At 37.1% G+C, this 23,589-nt stretch overlaps 1 protein-coding gene across 2 annotated transcripts in view; it reads left to right on the top strand.

Moving 5' to 3' along the window:
• Window positions 1–9,400: 9,400 nt before the first annotated feature.
• The window catches only part of UBA6 (ubiquitin like modifier activating enzyme 6), a 66,845-nt gene continuing 52,656 nt past the window's right edge, over window positions 9,401–23,589 (top strand). The window contains exons 1-5 of one of the 2 annotated variants that reach the window (XM_036335429.1): window positions 9,401–9,557; window positions 13,339–13,401; window positions 18,374–18,468; window positions 18,979–19,007; window positions 23,204–23,298. In XM_036335429.1, the coding sequence (XP_036191322.1) occupies window positions 9,487–9,557; window positions 13,339–13,401; window positions 18,374–18,468; window positions 18,979–19,007; window positions 23,204–23,298 (353 nt within the window). In that variant the 5' untranslated portion in view covers window positions 9,401–9,486. The remainder of the gene's footprint in view (window positions 9,558–13,338; window positions 13,402–18,373; window positions 18,469–18,978; window positions 19,008–23,203; window positions 23,299–23,589) is intronic. The other variant, XM_036335437.1, reaches the window with a different exon arrangement.

Raw genomic sequence — 23,589 nt, 5'->3', positions numbered from 1 at the left:
ACCAGTGCACGAATCCATGCATCGGGCCTCTAGTGTTTCTATAATAGCCATGGCCTAAGGCTAAGAGTTACCAAAAAGTCAGGCTGAGAAACCACAACACAATCTTAATCTCAGAAATCCTTGGAGAGTTTTTCTCCAAAAGGGTTTATCAGCAATTCTGATCTTATGCTACAATAATACATGGAGCACAGAAACAGTATTTCCCCTCCCCATAAAATCAATTTTTCTTCCTATGGTTAAAAAAAATGCAATGAAGCTTATATTTTGTTTGGCCTCAAAAGCATTCTGATGTTTGGAGTATTCAGCAATTACCCACCATCCACTCTACCAATATGACAAGACTTACAAGTAGTTTTTCATCTCATTCTTTATTTACATGGTATGTGACTGCCTCTACATGAAGTTGAGTTTAAGAGGGGTTTGGATTTCAACAGTGTTTAGAACAGTGGTTCTCAACCTTCCTAATGCTGCGACCCTTGAATACAGTTCCTCGTGTTGTGGTGACCTCCAACCATAACATTATTTTTGTTGCTACTTCATAACTGTAATTTTGCTACTGTTATGAATCATAATGTAAATATCTGATATGCAGGATGAATTTAGGCGACCCCTGTGAAAAGGTCGTTCAAACCTTAAAGGGGTCGCAACCCACAGGTTGAGAGCCGCTGGTTTAGAACATTCCTTTAAGCTGTAGAGTCTATGGAGTTTGTGGTAATTAAGTGTAGTAATAATTATTGTTTTAAAATACAATCACTAAAAGGTCTATGCCAGTTATGTTTTATACATAATATACTCTCTGTTTTTTTATCATACAGAATTTGTGTTTCTCGTGTCCATTACTTATTTTTTATATCCTCTGTTCTAATATGAGGGATTTTTTTCTATCTTGTGATATTAAATAGGAAAGCAAGTGCACAAGAAAAAGATATTTAATATGTAAAAGAAACTCTGAAAACCACAATTTCAATATAGATAGGTCAAAGAAGACAGCAGAGTATTGGGGAAAACGCAAAAGAAAAACTCTCTGTAAATGGGTAACTAATAGTTACGGATAGTCACATTAAATGGTATCATTTCCAAATGATGTCAGCACAGTACCTCTTTTAAGTCAAGCCTTTTTCTACTCCATGAAAAACAGGAGAGGATAAAAATAATGGGACTATAATACCCATTAAATGAGAAAATTATATAAGGGACTTAAAAAAAATCAACCATTTATTTAACTTTTTTTTTTTTTTTAAGAATAGGTAAAATAACCCTGGCTGGTGTGGCTCAGTTGATTGGCATCGTCCATGCACCAAAAGTTGCCAGTTTGATTCCCAGTCAGGGTACATGCCCAGGTTGCAGGCTCAATCCCTGGTAGGAGATGTGCAGGAGGCAGCTGGTAGATGTTTTGCTCTCACATCGATGTTTTTCTCTCTCTCCTCCTCTGCCTTCCTCTCTGTCTAAAAATCAATTTTAAAATCTTTTAAAAAGAAACAGGTAAAATACCATTATAGTAATCTAAGATATGTAATGCCCACAAAAGATGAAATGTAATTCCAAATATTCTAGGGCATATGAACTTGTGAAAAGTAAATTGCTAATTAGATTCATGGTAGGTCTTTCCTTTCATTATTTTTCTCTTTTCATACTTTCAGTGTTTCAGTATTATAGTGTGTGGTGTTTTTTTTCACATCCTACTTTATTTTCCAATTCTGTTTCCATTGGTCCTATTTCTCTCACCACTGAGCTCTTCCGTTGGACATTTTCATTCATATCTTCTTTTTTACTAAACATTTACCAATCCATGATCCAACTCTAAAGTTGAATTGGTTAAGTCAAAATTCGTAATGTACCAAAATGTTCAAATTTAACTTTAAAGGCATGTATACTGATACCAAGATTGGATGCTTCTGCTAAATAACATAGGACTATATATGTCACAGTAAAGCCCATCTTCTACAAGTCTCTATATCATATACTTATTCTTTTTTTTTTAATATATTTTATTGATTTTTTACAGTGAGGAAGGGAGAGAGATAGAAAGTTAGAAACATCGATGAGAGAGAAACATCGATCAGCTGCCCCCTGCACATCTCCCACTGGGGATGTGCCCGCAACCCAGGTACATGGCCTTGACCGGAATCGAACCCGGGACCTTAAAGTCTGCAGGCAGACGCTCTATCCACTGAGCCAAACCGGTTTCAGCTCATATACTTATTCTTAAACTGATAACCATTCTTACTTTTTCATTTAAAGGCAAAAATAATACACATATACAAAATACAACCTAAGGGCTTTATTAAAATATGTGTTTAATGAACGTATGTCAGTTTGGCTCTTATATGTTTAAGAAACTGTTCTCAGGCATTTCTTTATATATTAAGTAAAGGGCTATTCAAAATCTTAATGCAGGTGGTCTTTAATATATGGTTCATGCACAAAACTGTATTTACATGCAACTGCTTTTCTTTAATTCTGATTTGTATTATTTTATGCATTTCAAAACATTAGCCTGAGTGGGGTTTGTAGGACCAACCAGACTGCCAAAGAACCCCTTATCACAAAACAAGGTTTAGAATTGCTGATTCTTATATATTTATGAGAAAGTTTACTACAATAAAAATGTATTAGAATATAGTTATTTGTTTATTGCATGCATAATAATGTTAATATTGAAACTGTATGTTTCAATTTGATTACTCGCCATTTTCAAACTTAGAAACCCTCTAAAGCTCAATATATAATTAAAAACTTAGCAGAAATAAGTATGTTATATGAATACTATACTTCATAAATTATAATAGGGATATGGATATAAACTAAAATTCATAGTCCAAAAGGTAAATGTAGCTTTTAAATTAAAGATACTACACTCAACAGAGTGTATTTAATATTTGATATTATAGTCACTCCCTCTATTTCTAGTCATAATAAAAGATGAGGATTCCCTGTTTAAAAAGATATATTTTGCAGAGTCTAATGTATCAGATAATTAAAATTTTATCTTGTTTGTCTCCTCCTTTAGTTAGCATATAAAACTGGTTTAACAGTGGATTTCCTCCTGTAACTCAATTTAGTAAAGACATTACATGAACTAATGACAATGTATTGAACAATGACTGCACTAATTCAATTTTGGCCTAAGAACCAGAGATACAATAGGGGAAAATGTGGGGGAAGGAGGAAGATTGGTACCACAAATACTATCTTCCAGGGAGCATAAATCAGTGTAAGTTAGTAATTTCCTTAAAGTGACCTGGTCTCAGAATTTATTTGGTAGTCATAAAGAGATATTTGTGGCAGTTAGGATATATTTAGAATTTCATTTATTTTGTTTTAGCCTAGTTTCAAATGTTTAACCAATTTATTGAGCTTGTCTATTTACTGTAAATTGCATCCATAAGAAGCTAATCTTTAATTAAGATTAATTAATTTAAATGTTCAATTTAATTTTTATGGTTATTAAGTTTTTACTAGTAAACATCATGTTTAAGAGAATTAGTCTAATTTTAAAAGCTATATAATATGTAAAGTGCACGCATAGGAACAATAGAATATATGCAAAAAAGTGTTGAAATAGTTATCTCTGAGTAATAATTTTTAAAATTTTTCTTTCTTGTGAATTCCTATAATTCTAAATTTCCAAAATGTATATTGTTTTTATCATGAGAAAAAAATACAACAAATGTTATTTGTGTGTGTGTGTGCTTGTATGACTTTTATTTTATGTATCACTGTTACTATTAGAATGGTTTCTGCTATAACTAATAGAAATGTCAGACTAGCAGTGGCTTTTTTTTTTTCTTCATTCATTTTACAGGAAATCCAGAAGTAAGCATGTAGAGTTGGTCATTCAGAGATTTGAGTAATTTTTTTTAATTGTTTCTACTAGGCTTTACTTTAGTGATTAGAAGTTAGTTGTTGCCAATTGGGAGCCTCAAAGGCAGAAAGAAAGGGTGGCTTCTTATTATGCATCTCACTTTCCCAGAACTTCAGCACTTCCTCCTAAATTGGCTATAATTGTAACACGTTACAATAACTAATAACTTGCAAAGGAGAAGGGGATTACCCTAAACAGCTTAAAGGTGTGCTTTATCTTGTGGAGGTAGTGTTCAGTTTCCTTGAACATTTAGCCATCTGATAACTGAAAATAATTGTATTTCTTTTTTCTCACGTGTATATGTGTGTGTGTGTGAGAGAGAGACAGACAGAGAGAGAGAGAGAGAGAGAGAGAGAGAGAGAGAGAGAGAGAAATAGAGAGAGAGAGAGAGAAAGCAGAAGGGAAATGTTTTGGGGTCAGAAGCCAGCTGTAGCTGCCACAATCACCAATTAACTTCTCAAAATAAACTGAGACGATATATACCACAAAGTTTAAATAGCACGTAATTTAAATACAAGCATAAAGACTAAATACAGTTCTTGGAATATAGTAATTATACAATCAATGTAGCTGTAAGGGAAAAGAACAGACTTGGTTTTGGTTTTTTACAATCTAAATCTTAAACATTTTAAACTCTAGTAGTTGGAATCTTCACTCAATGAATAGAGGGTAACTTCTGCCCGATTATTGACTTTTTTGGAAACTCTTGGTCTCTGTCTTTTGTCTATTTTATAATTAGCTCATTGGGTAAGAAATTTATATAACTCTTTACAATTCTATCATTTCAAATTTAGAGAATAATTGTCCAATCTATATATATAAAAGCCTAAGTGACCGTTATGACCAGAACGACCAGAATGACCGGTCGACCAGTCACTGTGAAGTGCACTGACCACCAGGGGGCAGACGCTCAACACAGGAGCTGTCCCCTGGTGGGTCAGTGCATTCCCACAGCCAACCTCCCATGGCCGGCCAACCTCCCATGGTCCCTTCCCCTGGCCAGCAGGATCGCTGGCCAGGCCTAGGAGCCCCACCCATGCACAAATTTGTGCACCGGGCCTCTAGTAAACTAATAATTAAATACGTGTGTGTGTGTGTGTGTGTGTGTGTGTGTGTGTACATTGATAGCACAGGGGCAACAGAAATGAAGGAAAAGAGAGAGTGAATCTTTGAGAGATCTGACTGGCGAAAGGAATTAAGCTGGGAAACCACAAAATTAAGCCAACATATTTTTAAACAGTACACACACACACACACACACACACACACACACACACGAGAAGAAAAAACAGAAAATGGAGCTCTCTATTAAGTACTTAACTCAAACAATAAAATGTGCTTAACTGTTCCTAATGAAGTTTGGAAAATTTTGCTGAAACACATGAGAAAGGAAAAATGAATTTGGACTAAGAAAATTAAAATCTCCTTTGCCATTTATCAGATATAGACAACAGACAAAGAAGCCACTTGTAAAGTTAACAGAAAATATTATTTCTCTCAAGAACATGCTATAGTGTTAACAACCACCCCCCAACTTGGAGAAACTACTGCTTTTTCACTTACAGATAACCCTTTTCTATATAATAATGAATGGATTGTTGAAAAAAAACTTGCTCTTTGAAATCCTTTCATTAAGAATGAAATATCCCACTCTTGGCTAGAAAATCTAAGTCACTTTGACACAAAGAAACAGCCTCTACTTCCAACCCAGGGGCAGTCAGAAAAGAGGTTTGTAGAAACAATATGTTTCCAGACTAAAGGGGTCTGTTTGCCTGCCTGCATTAAAGCGAGAGAAGACACAAACAAGATTTGTAGCAAAGAAAGTGAGGGTTTATTTTTACGTGGCCCATGTCCAGAGTCACAGGTCAGCTAATTCTCAAAGACCTGGCTCCCTGATGGCATCAGGGAATGGGTTATACAGATGATAAGTCATTAATTTTGGTGACTAGGAGAGTTAGGGTCATGTTTCCACTGATTGGCCATTGCTAGGGTAGAGGGTATTTGATCAATGCATCTATTCCTAATCTCAGTCATAGCATTGCTTTATCTGTTTTCTCTAGGATGTGGTCAGTGGGATTGTTCTGGAGCTGAAACAGAGCTGAGGCCTACATGTTATCTCTATTTTGACCAAAAATCCATCTCTGGGTTCAACAGACCTGACGCTTTGTTCCTAAGATTACTTGATGTTGGTCAGAACCTCATTGTCCTGAGGGCTTAATGATTTAGGGAGTAGTCCTGCAAGAGAGAAGGAGGCAGGTGAATCAGGGTGCTGGATTAAGCCAGTTCAAAAGAAAGGAGAAAGATAATATTAAACAAATGAAGTTTCTACTGAATTACAAATACACACCTATTTAAACTTTTTAGTTTTCAATAAAACAGCACCCTGGGTCCATGTTGCAGTCCAGACGTAATGTAGACCTCTTTACATACAGCCTTGCTTTCTTGTGAGCCTATCAAAACATTTTCAAACTTCATTGCAATTTCTCCTAAACTCAACACTACCCAAAATTCCTATAATAAACTTATCTTTCCCTATGTTTGGTAAGGCACTTCATGGTTCTTCTGGAATATGGGCTTCCTCCTTGCAATGGGCCAGAAACCTGACTTTCTTGAAATATACCAGTAGTTTTATTCCCCATAGGCCTAGGCTTATTGGACTAGGAAGTCTGCCTCACACTAAAAGTTCAGGAAATTCATTTTAATTTCACATAAAAATTAGCAACAAAAAAAGTCCCATGCAAAGTTATTATAAGAAAAACAAGAATAAGGATCATAACATCATCATTACAGGTAATGCAAGCATGCCTGAAAGATGTACCACCAAATAGATCAAACCTTAAGTTACTGTTTTGAAACCACCTAAATAAGATTAAGAAAATCATACAAAATATAAAAAACAGCATAGATTTAGAATTAGAAAATCTCAGTTAATTAACTCAATGGGAATATCCTTTAACGGTATATACATAGATCAAATCATCACATTGTACACTTTAAATATCTTTATTTGTCAATTACACCTTAAGAAAACTGGGAGAAGGGTTAGAAAGACTCAAAAATGAGGTGACAGAAAATCAGGAAAATTAGTTACAAAGAATAAACTAAAAGGAACACAAAGCTAATGAGCACAAAAGATTGATTTTTTTTTTTTTCTGTAAAACTCTGCACCAAATCTTAGGTCGATACGTCTCCAGTCATTCTGGTTGTCTGACGCTTTCTCCGCTACTTCTCTAGGAAGGGCTCATAGGAACAACGGTCTCATTAAATGTTGATGTCATATCAAGTGTTGATAATAGCTTATTCCCTTTGTACATGAGGGTTGGTTTTGCTGGATAGTAAATCCTTGACCACACTTTTTCCCCCTTGAATATCCTAAATGTCATTTTATTTTCTTCTGGCAAAAAAGATTCATTGTCAAAAGTCTGATGATATTTCAATTTTCTTTTCCATTTTGATGTCACATTTAATGTGACAAAACATTAAAATCTATTAAATCTGGGTATCTGGTATACTGTATGTTTGAAATAATTTACACTATATTTCAACAAATCAAAGATGACTTCAATTATAAGAGCACCATTGTTTTCTGTATTTTTTAAAAAGAAAAAAACACATTCTAATTTCAGGGATGTTAACATGTCAAGAAATGTGGGTGTTAGGTGAAATATACTACATTATGTTTCTAAATACATAAACCATAAATTTATTAGTTCAGAGTTCTTGCAGGTTAGAACTGGGGGCACAGCATAGCTAGGTTCTCTGCCTGAAGTCTTCCAAGGTTGAAATCAAGGTATCAGCTGTGTTTTGGTCTGAAGCTTAGGGGTTTTCTTCCAAGCTCACATAGGTTATTGACCAAATTTCGTTCCTTGCAATGAAATAGGTCGTTATCCCCATTTTCTTCTTGGCTGTTAGTTGGAAGCCACTAGAGGGCATTCCCATTTGTTTCTAGGTGGCCCCTTTCCTCTTCAAAGCCAGCAAAGTAGAATCTCTCTCACATCAAATTGCCCCTCACACTTTGAATCTCTTTCTTCAGGAAAAGCTCAGCCCCTTTTAAAGGTAGACAGGCAATATATAAGTAAACAAATACATATACACCAGAAAGTGATAAATGCTAAAAATAAATAAAATAAAATAAAAAGTTTATGCTTGCATTTCCCTCTGTCTAGAATATTCTTCTGCTAGGATATCTGGCAGGGCTCACCATACATTAGATTTGGGTTCAAATTTCACTTTCTCAAATAGACCCTCTATGACTATCTAAAATTGTCTTCCTCCTCCCCTCCAAGTCTCTTTCTAACTCCTCACATTTTTTTTTCTTCATTATGTTTACTTTTCTGAAATTATTTTTTCATTTATTTTCCATTTTTTTGGCTTTTCACAATGAGATTGTTGAATTCAGGAATCACTGTATCTCTATCACCTTATCATTGTCTAATAGGTCCTAAAGTTTAATGGCCATTCAATTTTTAGAAAGAAAAAAAGGGAAATTAGAAGGAAATACAGAAATTGGCATTATCTGTGGAGTGGGCCAAATATATTTATTTACTTTAGAATAAAAAGACAGAGGGATAAGCCTAGTGCTAGAGCAGAACCTTGATAAAATTTGATTTTAGTTGTTCTGTTGAAAGGTACATAACTGGATTGAGAAACCTGAATGATGCCATAGTTGAGCAGCATGTTTTCAGGTTATTGGAGATGTACAATTTTTAAAAGAGAATGGAGAGGCATAGAGAGTAATGTGGTTTTATCTGGATCCTCACTCCCCACTAGACAGGAAAAAGTTCTAATTAACTAAAAATATCACACATTGCAAGAGATGATGTAATGTATATAAAGACAGTATATGCCAATTTTAAAAATCCTGCAGATGTTTCTTAGACTGGAAGACAAACCCTAATGTTATTGTGTCCCACTCATCCTTGTTTTCCAAGAAAGGTGCAAGGGGAGTCAATGGAAAGAGAATTAGATGAAAGGTTCTTAGACATGTGTGACCAGCTCTTTGACCTTGACCGAGTCACCTACATTACTAACTTCAGCCAGAAGGTGAAGGGGGCAAACTGGATGACATACAGTAATGTTATTCATAGGTCTAAAAGTCACATGATTCTACTAAACCTGTGGCAGTGCCTGGCATGTACTATACGCTCAAAATGATCTGTCAAACGTATAACGTCTTAAAATTGAATCCCAGGCTGGACATCTGGAGCTACCCATTATTAATCTTTGGTTATTTATAAAATTGGGGGTGGGGGTTCCATTTCTCGCAACAAAACTCGAGAATCCTGATAGGCAGCCCCATCATTTCAGGGCCCCTGGAATCCTCAGTGCTTGGCTGGGGAGCCAGCGGTGCAGCGTCACTTGACTGTTTCGATTCCACTAACGTCTGCGGAATCCGTATGGCAACATCGCCACTCACTGCAGCCACCTGCAGCCGAGCGCGCCCCGCGGCCACACCCAGACCGGAAGTCAGGACGCCCCGGGGGCTGACGGGAAGGCGCGGCCAGCCGCAAGCTCCGCAGGCCCGCCCCTCCGGTGACGTCATCGCCCGCCCCTTGACCCCCGGGGTGCCGCCCCCTTCCCTGCCTGCCCGTAGCCCGCGGCGCGGCGTTTCTCCGGAGGCGATGGAGGGATCCGAACCTGTGGCCGCACCTCGCGGGGAAGAGGCGTCCTGCTCTTCTTGGGGTGCCGCCAGGTGAGAGGACCCGTGTGGGCTCAGAAAGGCGAGGGGTGGCGGGCAGGACCCAGCGCCGCTCTCTGCTTCTCCCCATCGGGCGGGCAGGGAGCGCTCTAGAGGCCGCGGGGCCGGGGCAGGACCGGCCTGGGAGGCGCGGGGACCCCCCCAGGGTGGGTGTGGCGGCCCGGGCTCCGGCCTCCGGCCTCCGGGGCTCCCGGCTTCGCCGAGGAGAAAGTCCTTACTCTCCCCCTTTCAACGTTTCCTCAGTTCCGGTCGGGGTCTGCCATCCTCCTTTCTCGCAGTCACCGGGCGGGAAGGTGGCGGAGGGCGGCTCCGGCCGGGAGTCCTGGCCCGGTCCGCTCCCCAGACCTGTTGCCTAACAACACATGCTGCCCTCCCGTCGGTAAAATGAAAAGTAGGAGCTCCCCGGGGCGTCATCCTCCACCGCGAGCCTCCTTTTAAAACGATCACCTGGGGGAACTTGGTCATCATGAGTCAGTGACAGGACACCCCGAGGACTTCTGTGGACTACAGTTAAAAAAAAAAAATCAGGGAAAAGCCCGAGTGACCCATTCTTCTTTCCCAGTTGGTGCTGAGGTTCTTCACGGTTTGCTCGCTCCTGGAACATGAGGGTTCGTGTAGTTCCTGCTTCAGTGATCGCATAGTTAAAGCGTAGCTTTGTGTCCCGCCACCGCCAGAATACAGTCTGCCTGCGGTGGACATGGTGGACGCGAACCCGTAGCCTTTTCCCGAGCTGCAGGCTGAGGGATGCTTCTGATACCGGGGGATTGCCCGGCTTTGCCCACACTGCCACATGCACTCGGGGGGCATTGTGCAACGCTAACAGAAACTCCCCCTTTTTAAAGCATCTTTGATGGCCACCTAGATCTTAACACAAACGTGACTTGTGAACCATCCCAGCAAGGCAGGGCTTTCTGAACACTGCCAGTCACAGTAAGTGACAGGGCTGATGAGGCTGTAGGGCTTCTCACTTTCGCTAGAGAAAGTGTCCTAAGGATGAGAAAACTGTGTAGTAGGACATTTTACGTTCATATTTTGTTGCAATGCCCAAACAGGTTATTACAGTGGATGTGTAATAAGCACAGCTATTTTCTGGCTTGCTTTTGTAATTGCAATCAGGAATATTTCTCATAGTTATCCATTTAATTAAGTAGAAGCTGATAGCATTTAATGGTACCAAGCAATGTTTGGTAAGATTATATTTACAAACTAGAGGCCTGCAGTGGGGGTCCCTCAGTCTGGTCTGTGGCCTCTCACAATCCGAGACCCAAGGGCCAGAGAAGGACCACGGGAGGGCCCCAGGGCGTGTCCTGTCTTGCTCAGTCCCCATCTTCCGGACCCCAGCAGCAAGCTAACCTACTGGTGGAGCGTCTGCCCCCGGTGGTCAGTGCACATCATAGCAACTGGTCAAATGATCGGACACTTACCATATTAGGCTTTTATATATATACTAGGGGCCCAGTGCATGAATTCGTGCACCTTGAAAGGAACTGTGGGCCATGAGGCTGCTGTGGGCACGGGCGGGTCTTGGCCCATCCTCCACGCCCCCGCTCAGCCCCTCCCACTGTGGCCCCCAGTTCCATGTCTGCCAGCAGCCCCACTCCCATGCACTGACGGTACCGGCCCTGCTCGCACCCGCTGACTGAGTGGAGTGATTGGGGCCGGTGCCAACAGCAGGTGCGATCAGGGCCGGGGCCATCACTGGGTGTGAGCAGCAGCTGATGCCCCGACTGCTCCTCATGAGCAGAGGGAGGTAGAGAAGCCCTTAGGGGTGATCAGGACCGGTATCAGGCGCCAGCAGTGGGTATGAGAGGCAGCTCTGGCACCAGCAGCAGGTGAGAGTGGAGCCATTGCTGGCAGCAGTTGAGAGAGGCAGCTTCCAACCCTGAGCAGGGGGAAGTGGAGCAGGGGGAGGTAGAGAAGCATGCACCCCCGGTGGTCAGCGCACATCATAGTGACTGGTTGTTCAGTTGTTCCACTGTTTGGTCTATTTGCATATTAGCCTTTTAATATATAGGATATATAGATAGATCCTTTGACTTATATATCAATACCAGGCCTTAAAAAAAAAATGAGTTCTAAAACTGAACTTTCTTGCTACCACATTGTTTTTAGAATCCTGTAATTGATCACTAAAGCTTCCCAGAATATGGAATGGATTATACTTTTATTAAGATGATACTGATCTTAGCTGTCACAGTGGCTCAAGCCCAAATGCCTCAGGCTGGTTCCCTCTGCCAGGGAAGCATCTCTATTCCCAGTGCTTACCCTATTATCATTTTCTTTGCGTGCCATGCTTTAAAAAAATTGGGAGGAGCTATGGTAAAGGATACATTACCATAAGTATGTCTTGTCACACTGGTATGTTTAACTTTTAAAATTTACTCAACAGATATTTTTTGAGTGCTCTCTTTATTCCTACTACGTAAGAGGTTATAGGCAGTATAGTCTGGTGCCCAAGAGCTAGACTGCTTAGGTTCAGCTTCTGGCTCTGCCATTTGCCTGCTATGACTTTAGGAAAGTTATTTAAGTCATCCTTAGTTTTGTGGTGTTTTGTTTTATTCCTTCTGTTCAATGAAGATGATAATAGTGCCTATTTCATAAAGTTGTTGATAGGATTAACTGAGTTAGTACAGCTAAAGCATTTAAAAGGGTGTGGACACAGTGTTAACTCTCATTAAATGCCAGCTCTTTTAGGTATTTGGAATGCAGTAGTGACTTCTTAATGGATCATACATTCCATAGAGGAAAGCAGACAATAAACAGTTAATGATAAGTGATTTGAAGAAAATATAGCAGGTTAGTGAATTACGGAGTGACCTAAGGAGAAGGGGAGCCATTTCATTGATAGGGTGATCAGGAATGGTCTGCATAATATTTGTGAGGAAGTATTCAGAAAGAATATAGCCAGTGTAAAAATTAAAGTGATAGCAGGCTTGGCTTTTTGAGGAACAGCAAGTAGGCCAGCGAGGCTGAAGATAGTGAGCAAGGAGAGTTGTGGGAATTGAGATTGGAGAACTAATTGGGAGACCTTCAAAGTACTTCAGATAAAATATGATGGTCGTTTGGCCTGAGATTATACAGATTGAAATAGTGAGAAGTGATCAGATTTGAGATCTCCTTTGAAGGAAGAGCTTAACAGATGAAGAAAATGAGGGACAAATGAAAAAGATCCCTAGATTTTTTGGCCTGAGTAGGTAAATGGTAGGTAGTACCAGAAACTGAATTGGAAAGCACTGGGGAAGAATAGATTAAGCAGGGAGAATTGAATTCTGTTTTGGGCTTATTATATTTGTGATACTAATTGGACATCAGACTAGAGATATTGTTTTGGAAGATGTATAAAATCTAGAGGTCAGAGGAGAGATCAAACACAGAGAAAGAAGTTTCGATATCATCAGTATATGGTAAATTCCATGGATTGTATGAGATTATCTAGGGAAACTATATATTAGAGAAGGTTTGTGGGACACTACAAAACTGCTAAAATATAGATCCAAAAGAAATTATGCATCAGTGATAAAACAATGCCTAAGACTAAACAACCATGGGCTGTAATTTTGCAGTATACACAGAAAGAATATGCAATCGGTGAATTTAATTTTGACCTATTTTTTAAATCCAGGTAAAGTGGTAGATAATAAAATATATATCTGATTTGTAAAAGCTCCTTTAGTAACTGGTGAATCTGATACCATGTATAATTGAATGTTAATTACAGGATGTGAATATTGAATAATCGTGCTTGCCCTTAAGAGATTTTGTTTGGTTTTTTCAGTACAAATACACATTTGCCCGTGATGTCAACTGAATCTGTGGAGATTGATGATGCATTATACAGGTAAGAACCTTATGTAAACTGAAACTTATTTTCCCCATTCTTTGTTCTCAAATAATGAAGTAGTCTGTTTGAGGTTACCATTAGGCCTATGCCGAGTTTTGTAAATGTATCTTAAGAGTTGCTCTTGAGTTAAAATTAGATTTTCTGCAACTTCTTTTTTTAATTATGTGTAGTCTGAAAGCTAGAATAATATTTAAATCTCAGTTGCTTTAGGCCAAGCATGTCAAACTCGCCGCCCACAACGAATATTTTTGTGGCCCAGCCAACATAACGGTATATAAGAAATGTTTTAATAAAAATTTCATAACTTAATTTTTACAATATCCTGTTATACATAATTATTAATAACAAACTACAACGTTCGCTAATGACTGATTACTATAATCGTGTTGCATTCATTTCCCTTACGAGCCTTTTACACACAGGCGCACCATTTCTCTCCACTAATACTAGCAGTGAATATTTTAGCAGCCGATTGCCACATCATCAGTCTTGGACTGATTTGTTTGGTATGTGCAATAGGAAATTTTTCACTTTTGGAGAACAACAAAAATAGGTTTATTTGCATTACACTTATTGTGTAGTTATTCAGTGTCTGGTAAGTTAGTGTGCAAGAAAAAATATTAACTTCTATTAAAATATTCTATTATTTTATGTTAATGATTACTCATTTATTTCAGCCGTTTGTATTCAACATGTCTTTATCGAAATAAACCTTTATTTCTATGAAAATTAAAGCTTTTGTTTTTTGCGGCCCACATAAACTTAAACCTTTATGTGGCCCGTGTTAGCCTTTGAGTTTGACATGCTTGCTTTAGACAATATGACTAAGAATGATCCTGCGATCCACCACAAAATATACCTCTTGTTTTTGGACAGGAATATATATTTATGTTCTTAGTAGTACAGGAGTCTCATGAAAAATAGTCCATTCCACTTTATTTACTTATACAGTAGCATCTAAAGAATATTTATGTCAGTATAATCTCATTAATAACTTTGCACTCAATAAATAATGGAGAACTATTATGTGATTGAAGAGCTGTGATTTTAATGAAATTTAGTGAGACTTTATTTACCATACTTTTTCAGGAAATCAAAATAGTTTTTTCAAAATTAAAGTTAAATTAAAAACACATTTGTTGCTATTATTCCTAAGAAATTTTTTAGTACTTCAAGTTATTTGTATATAAGGTAGTATCTGTTCTAAAACTTTTAGGTTTCCTCTCATGTAATCACGAAAAATAAATTTCATGTAGATACAATTTGGAAAGATAAGCTCATTGTGTACTTTGAATTCCTCTGTGTATTTTTAATGTGGGGTACAGTATCATTTTTGAGCACTTTAGAAAGAGCTGATATGTTGACTTCAAATCCACTTGGAAAAAGTGGATGAAAGACTAACTTGATTTTGCTTATGTGAGAATTATTTTACCATATGTTCCCCCGATTATCAGTATACTTCAGAAGTCACCTTAGGTTTGTACTCTTAATCTATAATTATGTTGTTCTTTTTTTTTTTTTTTTTTTTTAATTATGTTGTTCTTAATGTCCTTTTGACCATATTCTTGGGATAACAAATGGCAGCTCTTTGAATTTTTTTGCTAATTTTATTCATTATTTTGTTAAAATCCCTATGAAACTTTTATATCCCTCCAACCCAGTAATTGCTAACTAATGAACATAATTTTCAGTAAGCCAGAGATTAAATTTTTTGTTTGCAATGCTATCTAAGTAGGCTGCAGTTTGCTTGAGACTGAAAGTTTTAGAATATAGCCGTTTAGGTATGGCATATAGTAGTAGTACATATATAATCAGGTATTGCTGGGTCATAAGGTAATTTTATTATTATTTTTTTTAGGAACATCATATTGTTTTCTGTTACTTTTAGACTAAAACATTCCCACCACCTGTGTACAAGGATTCAGATTTCTCCACATCCTTACCAACACTTATTATTTTCTGGGATTTTGTTTTTGTCTTTTTGTTTTGTTTTATAATGGCCATCCTAACAGATAGATATAAGGTGATATTGTGGTTTTGCATGTCTCTGACCATTAGTGATGTTGAACATCTTTTCATAACACACATAACATTTGTGTTATCTTTGGAGAAATGTCTCTTTTAGTCCTTGCACATTTTTAAATCAGATTATATGGTTGTTGTTTTTTTGTTGTTTTTTTTTAACTATAGAATTATAGTTCCGTATATTTTTGGTATTAACCCCTTATCAGATATATGATTTGCAAATATTTTCTCCCATTCTGTAGTTGCCTTTTCACTTTGTTGTTGTTTTTGTTACACAGAAACTTTTTAGTTTGAAGTAGTCCCACTTGTCTGTTTTTGCTTTTATGACCTGTGCTTTTGGGATCATACCTAGGAAATCTTTGTCAAAACCAATGTTTAGAAGCTGTTCCTCTGTTTTCTTCGAGGGGTTTTAGTTTCATGTGTTATCCTTAAGTCTTTAACCCATTTTGACTCCATCAAAAAATTATTAGACCTAATAAATGAATTTGACAATGTAGCAGGATACAAAATTAACGCCAAGAAATCTATGGCATTTTTATACACCAATATTGAACTTACAGAAAGAGAAATTAAAAAAAAAAAATCCCATTTACCATCAAACCAAAAAAATTAAGATACCTAGGAATAAATTTAACTAAGGAGGTAAAAGACCTGTACTCGGAAAACTACAGGACACTGAAAAAAGAGATAGAGGAAGACATAAACAGATGGAAGAACATACCATGTTCTTGGATTGGTAGAATCAACATCATTAAAATGTCCATACTACCCAAAGCAATCTATAGATTCAATGCATTCCCCATTAAAATACTAACAGCATATTTCACAGATCTAGAAAGAACTCTCCAAAAATTCATCTGGAATAAAAAGAGCCCCGAACAGCTGCAGCGATCCTGAGGAAGAAGAATAAAGTAGGAGGGATCTCAATGCCAGATATCAAGATGTATTACAAAGCCACTGTTCTCAAAACTGCCTGGGACTGGCACAAGAACAGACATATAGACCAATGGAATAAAATAGAGAACCCAGAAATCAACCCAAACCACTATGCTCAATATTTGACAAAGGAGGCAAGAACATACAGTGGAGTCAAGACAGTCTCTTCAATAAATGGTGTTAGGAAAATTGGACAGATACACGCAAAAAAAAATGAAACTAGGCCACCAACTTACACCATACACAAATAAAGCTCAAAATGGATAAAGGACTTAAACATAAGATGGGAAACCATACAAATATTAGAGGAGTCCATAGGCAGCAAAATCTCAGACATGTGCTGAAGCAATATCTTCACTGATACAGCTCCTAGGGCAATGGAAACTAAAGAGAAAATAAACAAGTGAGACTACATCAAAATAAAAAGCTTCTGCACAGCAAAAGAAACCATCAAAAAAACAACAAGAAAGCCCACTGCATGGGGGAACATATTTGGCAATGTTATCACTGGTAAGGGTTTAATCTCCAACATTTACAGGGAACGCATACAACTTAACAAAAGGAAGATAAACAACCTAATCAAAAAATGGGCAACGGACCTAAATAGATACTTTCCGAAAGAGGACATAAAGCAGGCCAAGAGACATGAAAACTTGCTCAAAGTCACTAATTATCCGAGAGATGCAAATCAAAACGACCATCTCACACCTGTCAGAATTGCTATCATCAACAAATGACAAGTGCTGGCGAGGATGCTGAGAAAAAGGAGCCCTCATGCACTGCTGGTGGGAAAGCAGACTGGTGCAGCCACTGTAGAGAACAGTATGGAGTTTCCTCAAAAAATTAAAAATGGAACTTCCATTTGACCAAGTAATCCCACTTCTAGGAATATATCCCAAAAAACCAGAAACACCAATCAGAAAGGATATATGCACCCCTATGTTCATAGCAGCACAATTTATCATAGCTAAGATTTGGAAGCAGCCTAAGTGCCCATCAGCAGATGAGTATATTAAAAAACTTTGGTACATCTACACAATGGAATACTACGCTGCAGTAAAAAAAAAAAAAAAAAAAAAAAAAAAAGAGGAATTCTTACCATTTGCAACAGCATAGATGGAACTGGAGAGCATTATGCTGAGCAAAATAAGCCAGTCAGAGAAAGATAAATATCACATGAAATCACTCATTTGTGGAATATAATGAACAACATAAACTGATGAACAAAAACAGATCCAGAGACAGAGAAGCATTGATCAGACTGTCAAACCTCAGGGAAAGTAGGGGAGGGTGGGTGTAAAGGGGAGAGATCAACCAAAGGACTTGTATGCATGCATATAAGCCTAACCAACGGACACAAACAACAGGGGGGTGAGGGCATGAGTGGGAGGGTTGCAGGGTGTAATGGGGGGATAAGTACACATATGTAATATCTTAATCAAGAAATAAAAATTTAAAAGACTCAAAAAAAGAACATCTTAGTCTAAAATTTTTATCTAAAATAATTAATATAAATTTACATTATTGAGTGCTAGTTTTTGGCATAAAGTAGCACTCAACACCATTTGGATCCCTTTTTCTTCCTCTTCCTATTCCCAAGCTTAATTAAATGCTTATTACACCCACTCAGTAACCTAAGATAGGAATATGGTGTCATCTTAGATTTTTTTCCCTATTTGTTATCCTCCAAATTCAATTAATTTTTAAAATGCTTCCAGTTCATTTTCTGAACAAATCTTAATTCCATCTCTTTCATTTCCTCTCCCTAAATTTGGCATCTTTCAATGATCTGTTATTCTTTTATGTGATCTCTTTAGAGCTACTCTTGCCTCTAATCTACCTTTCATACTTTATTTAGCAATTAATTCAGAAAATGTAAACGCTATGCAAATGATCCAAAACGAGTCTCTGGCCGGGATCTAGTTGCCAGGTTGTTTGCAAACAACTTTAAAAGGATATATAATTTCAATGACTTAATTTATTGTTTTTCATTGTGTTTTACATATAGTCGGCAGAGGTACGTTCTTGGAGACACAGCAATGCAGAAGATGGCCAAGTCCCATATTTTCTTAAGTGGTATGGGTGGTCTTGGTTTGGAAATTGGTAAGCAGTAGCTTTTATTTATAATTTTACATGACACTTTTGAGCGTAATTTCAAGATTTAATACCTTCCCCATGTATTATTTCTCTAAAGAAAATTAAATTCAAAACCTTAATCAGGTTTAATTATTTTGGAAAGACTACTTCGCAATACTGTTATATACTTCCAGAAAGAACCAGTAATGACTCTCTTGATTCTCTTTGTGATGTTAGTAGCCATTAGTGGTTATTCACTGTATTTGTTAATTTATTATGGTAGGCCACATATACATATATTTATAATAGTATATTTGGAAGAATACATTAAAATTTTAAGAGTAATTATCTCAGTGTGATATGATTATGGAAAATTTTATTTTTTATTTTTGTTAATCTGTACCTTCTTTGGGACATGTATTTCTTAAGTAGTAAAAAAGTTAAAATTATTTAGTCAGAGATGTGATGAAGCTCCATGAAGACATATCTGTTATACATTCCTAATATTGAGCTATTATTTTTCCTTTTTCTTTATAGCAAAGAATCTTGTTCTTGCAGGAATTAAGGTGAGTAAATGTCCTTGGTAAAAAGAATTATTTTTTATGAACTCTTCTTTTTATTTCTCTTTTGCTTCTCAGAAGTAATATTATTTACACTTTGAGTTAATTATTGCTTTTTTATTTAGTAGCAAAATTGTTTTAATTCTTCAGTCTTTTTTTAAAAACTTACAGAAAATTTAAAAATTTGAAAAAAAAAAGTTTTGACAAACCCCATGTACCCATCATGCAGCTACAATTATCAGCTCATAGACAAATTTTAATTTGTTTTCATGTATCTCCTCCCCATTCCCCACTGCCTACCCCAACCACCAAATTATTTTTGTGTAAGTTTCAGACATCCTATTATACACTCCTTAAATATTTTAGTACATAGTTCTAAAAGATAAGGGTCCCTTTTGAAAATATAACTACAATACCATTTTCACACCTAAAAAATGCTTCTTAATTTCACTGGATTAGTTATCTGTTGCTGCAAAGTAAATTACCCCACAACTTAGCAACTTAAACAGGAGAACCTATCTCAGTTTCTGTGACTCAGGAATCAGACACAACTTAGTTGGTTCCTCTGTTTGAGGGTTTCTAACAAGGCTCCAGTCAAGATATTGGCAGGGACTGCAGTCATCTAGGGTAAGGATCTGCTTCCCAAGGTGGCTCAGGTAGTTATTGAAAGGATTCAGTGGCAAAGTTGTGCCACTTCACATTCTCACCTCAGCTCCTTTCTAGCTGTTAATCAATTCCTTGCCATGTGGCCCTCTCCATAGGGCACTTTGCTTCATCAGAGTAAGCTAGCAAGAAGAAAAGAAAGGGAATGTTCTAGCACCGTGGTCGGCAAACTGCGGCTCGCGAGCCACATGTGGCTCTTTGGCCCCTTGAGTGTGGCTCTTCCTAAGCCTTAGGAGTACCCTAATTAAGTTAATAACAATGTACCTACCTATATAGTTTAAGTTTAAAAAATTTGGCTCTCAAAAGAAATTTCAATCGTTGTACTGTTGATATTTGGCTCTGTTGACTAATGAGTTTGCCGACCACTGTTCTAGCAGACCAGTCTTTAGTAATCTAATCTCAGAAGTGACATTCAATCCCCTCTGCTGTATTCCTCAAAAGCAAGTCACTAGGTCTTGCTTACACTCAAGGGGAGGGAATTACATAAAGGCCTAAATACCAGGAAATGAGAATTATTGGGGTCATCTTAAAAACCTACCACAATCATCAAATATCTAGTTAAAGTTCAAATTTTCCCAATTATCTTCTGAGATATTTTTTCAAAAATTTTTGTTCTAATCAAGATCCAAGTAAAGTCCGTACACTAAACTTGGTTTATTTTAATCTATAGATTTCCCTTCTCTGCCCCCGCCCCCTGCCCTTGCAATTTGTTAAAGAAACCAGATTATTTATCACATATACCTCTACTTCTGTATTTCCTGTAAACTGGTAGTTATATTCAGACAGTCAGATTCATATTTGATTCTTGTGGCGCCACTACTTCACAGGTGATATTTTGTTCTCCCCTGAGGAGGAAATAATATTCTGTTGTCTCTCTCTTTGTGGTTATTACTACCTATTAATGATTATTGCCTCTATTCATTATTTTATTAATGGCAGTGATATTCTAATTCTGTCATTCTTTTTATTTATTAGCTGGAATAATATTTAGAAAGAAAATTTGTCATTCATCACATATTTGGTTCTGCTAAAGTGGTACTATATGAAGAGCAGAAGAAATATTTGATATTTTCCCACTTTATTTACCAGTTTTCAAATCAGTGGCTTTTCTATCATCCCCCAGCAGTAGCCAGTGAACGTGTGTGTGTGTGTGTGTGTGTGTGTGTGTGTGTGTGTGTGTGTGTGTGTGTGAATATGATGACAAACTCAGATTTGATAGGTTTTGATCTGTTATAATAGCTGTTCTCATTGATGCTCATATTGTTTTACCTTTCCTTGTTCAGATCTTCTTCAAGTTCTTGAGTCCTCTTGGTACACCCCAGTAGTCTATGATTGCTACTGATTGTAAAATTTTTTCAGCAAAACAATTCCAGTATTAATAACAATATGATTACTAATCAAAAGCAGTTAAGTAATTTTAAAAAGCTTTAAGATTTTTTTTTGTAGTCACTTTAAGTCATTCCTTTGGGCAGTTATGCAACAAATTGAGTAGGTAGTTTTGTCCATTTATTTTGCTTGGATTTTTAGGGATTGCTTTTTTTGATTTAACGTAGTATTAATATTATGTGAGACTTAAAAAATTCAAAGTCAGTTTTATAAAACAAAGTATATTCAGGTAAGCCTAGCTTCTTTGTACCCTATACCTTCCTTTCCTAATTAGCTCACCCCCTTTTTCATCTGTTTTTAAATATAAACAAAACAGATAAATGTGAAAATTTTGTGTGTTTGTACATATTTATTCCCACCTGCCTTTCTTAGATAAAGAGCCATACTTTCCTCCATCTTGCTTTTTATCATTTAATAGTATGTTCTGAGTTTATCCCATATTGGTAATATATATATATATATATATATATATATATATATATATATATACATATACACACACACACATACATACACACACACACACACATGCATATATATGTATGTATGTGTATATATATATATATATATATGTGTGTGTGTATATATATATACACATACTAGAGGCCCGGTGCACAAAATTTGTGCAAGTGTAGGGTCCCTAGGCCTGGCCGGCGATCAGGGCCGATCAGGTTCCCCACCTCATGGCCTCCCTGTCTCCTCCTTCCCTCACTCCCTCAGAGCCCCACTGCCACCACTGGTTGCCCGCCATGTTCCGTGCCGCCCCTGGTGGTCAGCGCATGTCATAGCAAGTGATTGAACTTCCTGTCTCCTGGTCAAACTCCCAGGGGACAATTTGCATATTAGCCTTTTATTATATAGGATGTATTCCTTTTTTTTAAATAGCTGCATGGATATACATTTTGTCAATGTAGCATATATTATTATACCCACTTCTTCACTGATGGATGTTTTATTTCCAACCTTTTGCTATTATAAATAGTGTTGCAGTTAATACTCATATCCATGTCTTTTTGTATTTTTCCCAGTGTGTCTTTGATATAGATTTTTAAAGGTGGGATTACTATATCAAAGTATAAATGCACATGTCATTTTGCTAGAGATTGCAAAATTCTTTTCCATTGAGGTTGTGCAGCCTAACACTTCACCACTGATGTATTGAAATGCCTGATTCACCTCATTCTCATCAATAGGGTATATTGTCAAACTTTTGGACTTCATACCATTCCAGAATGAGAAAAGATATTTCATTTTTGAGCAAGATTGAACATGCTTCTATATTTTACAGGGCCAAATGCATTTCTTTTGCAGTATAATTTGTTTTCATATACCATGCCCCATTTTTTAAAACATCCTCGCCCGAGGGAGGGCTCTGGCTGGTTTGGCTCAGTTGGTTACAACATCCTCCCATACACAGGAAGGTTGTGGGTTGATATTTTGGTCAGGGCACATGCCTGAGTTGAGGTTTTAACCTTCATCAGGGCGCTTACAGGAGATAACCGATAATGTATCTCTCACATCTCTCTCTTTCTCTCCCTCCCTAAAAAGTCAATAAAAAATAAAATAAATCCTCACCCGAAAATATGTTTTCATTGATCTTTAGAGAGAGAGAAACATCAATGTAAGAGAGAAACATCGATCAGTTGCCTCCTGTTCTTGCTTCGACAAGGGATTGAACCCACAACCTTTTTGGTATACAGGACGATGCTCCTACAAACTGAGCTGTCACCTGACCAGAACCCATGCCTCCTTTTTTTAAATTAATTTCTTGTGGCCTGTAATACAAGTCATAAACATTTTTTTTATAGTTAGTCAATTATCTTTCTTACTTTGAACGTGGAACATTCGGAAATGCTTATTTATGTGAATTTTTAAATTTTTTATGTGATGCTTTATCTAAAATGCTGCTTTCCAAAAATTTAAATTCTCTTACTGTTGGAAATAGTTTTTTTCATTACTTTTTCTGGGTTTTCTGATATGTATAGTCATTTCATCTGTGAATAGATCTAATTTACGTCCTTTTTAATTCTTACGCCTTACTTTCTGTTGTTTAATTATGCAGGATAATATTTTTAATATAATGTAAATAATATTGTAGATGGTGAACATCCTTGTCCTATTTTGAATTAACAGATATTTTCCTTTTTTTGAAGGCACTTACAATTCATGATGTAAAGAAATGCCAAGCATGGGATCTAGGAACCAATTTCTTTCTCTGTGAAGATGATGTTGTTAATATGAGAAACAGGTGAAGATAAGATATTTTGATGTATTATCATAGGAAATATTTTTAAAATATATTTTTATTGATTCAGAAGGAAGAGAGAGGAAGGGAGAGATAGAAACATTAATGAGGAGAGAGAATCATTGATTGTCTGCCTCCTGCACACTCCCTACTGGGGATCATCGAGCCTGCAACCCAGGCACGTGCCCTTGACCAGAATCAAACCCAGGACCCTTTAGTCTGCAGGCCAACACTCTATTCACTGAGCCAAACCAGCTAGGGCAGGACATTATTTTTATTCTTGCAATTACTTAT

The sequence above is a fragment of the Myotis myotis genome, unplaced genomic scaffold, assembly GCF_014108235.1.
Source record: "Myotis myotis isolate mMyoMyo1 unplaced genomic scaffold, mMyoMyo1.p scaffold_m19_p_1, whole genome shotgun sequence".
NCBI classification, from domain to species: Eukaryota; Metazoa; Chordata; class Mammalia; order Chiroptera; family Vespertilionidae; genus Myotis; species Myotis myotis.
The sequence above is the reverse complement of the archived record's forward strand: the minus strand, read 5'-3'. Positions and strand labels throughout refer to the sequence as shown.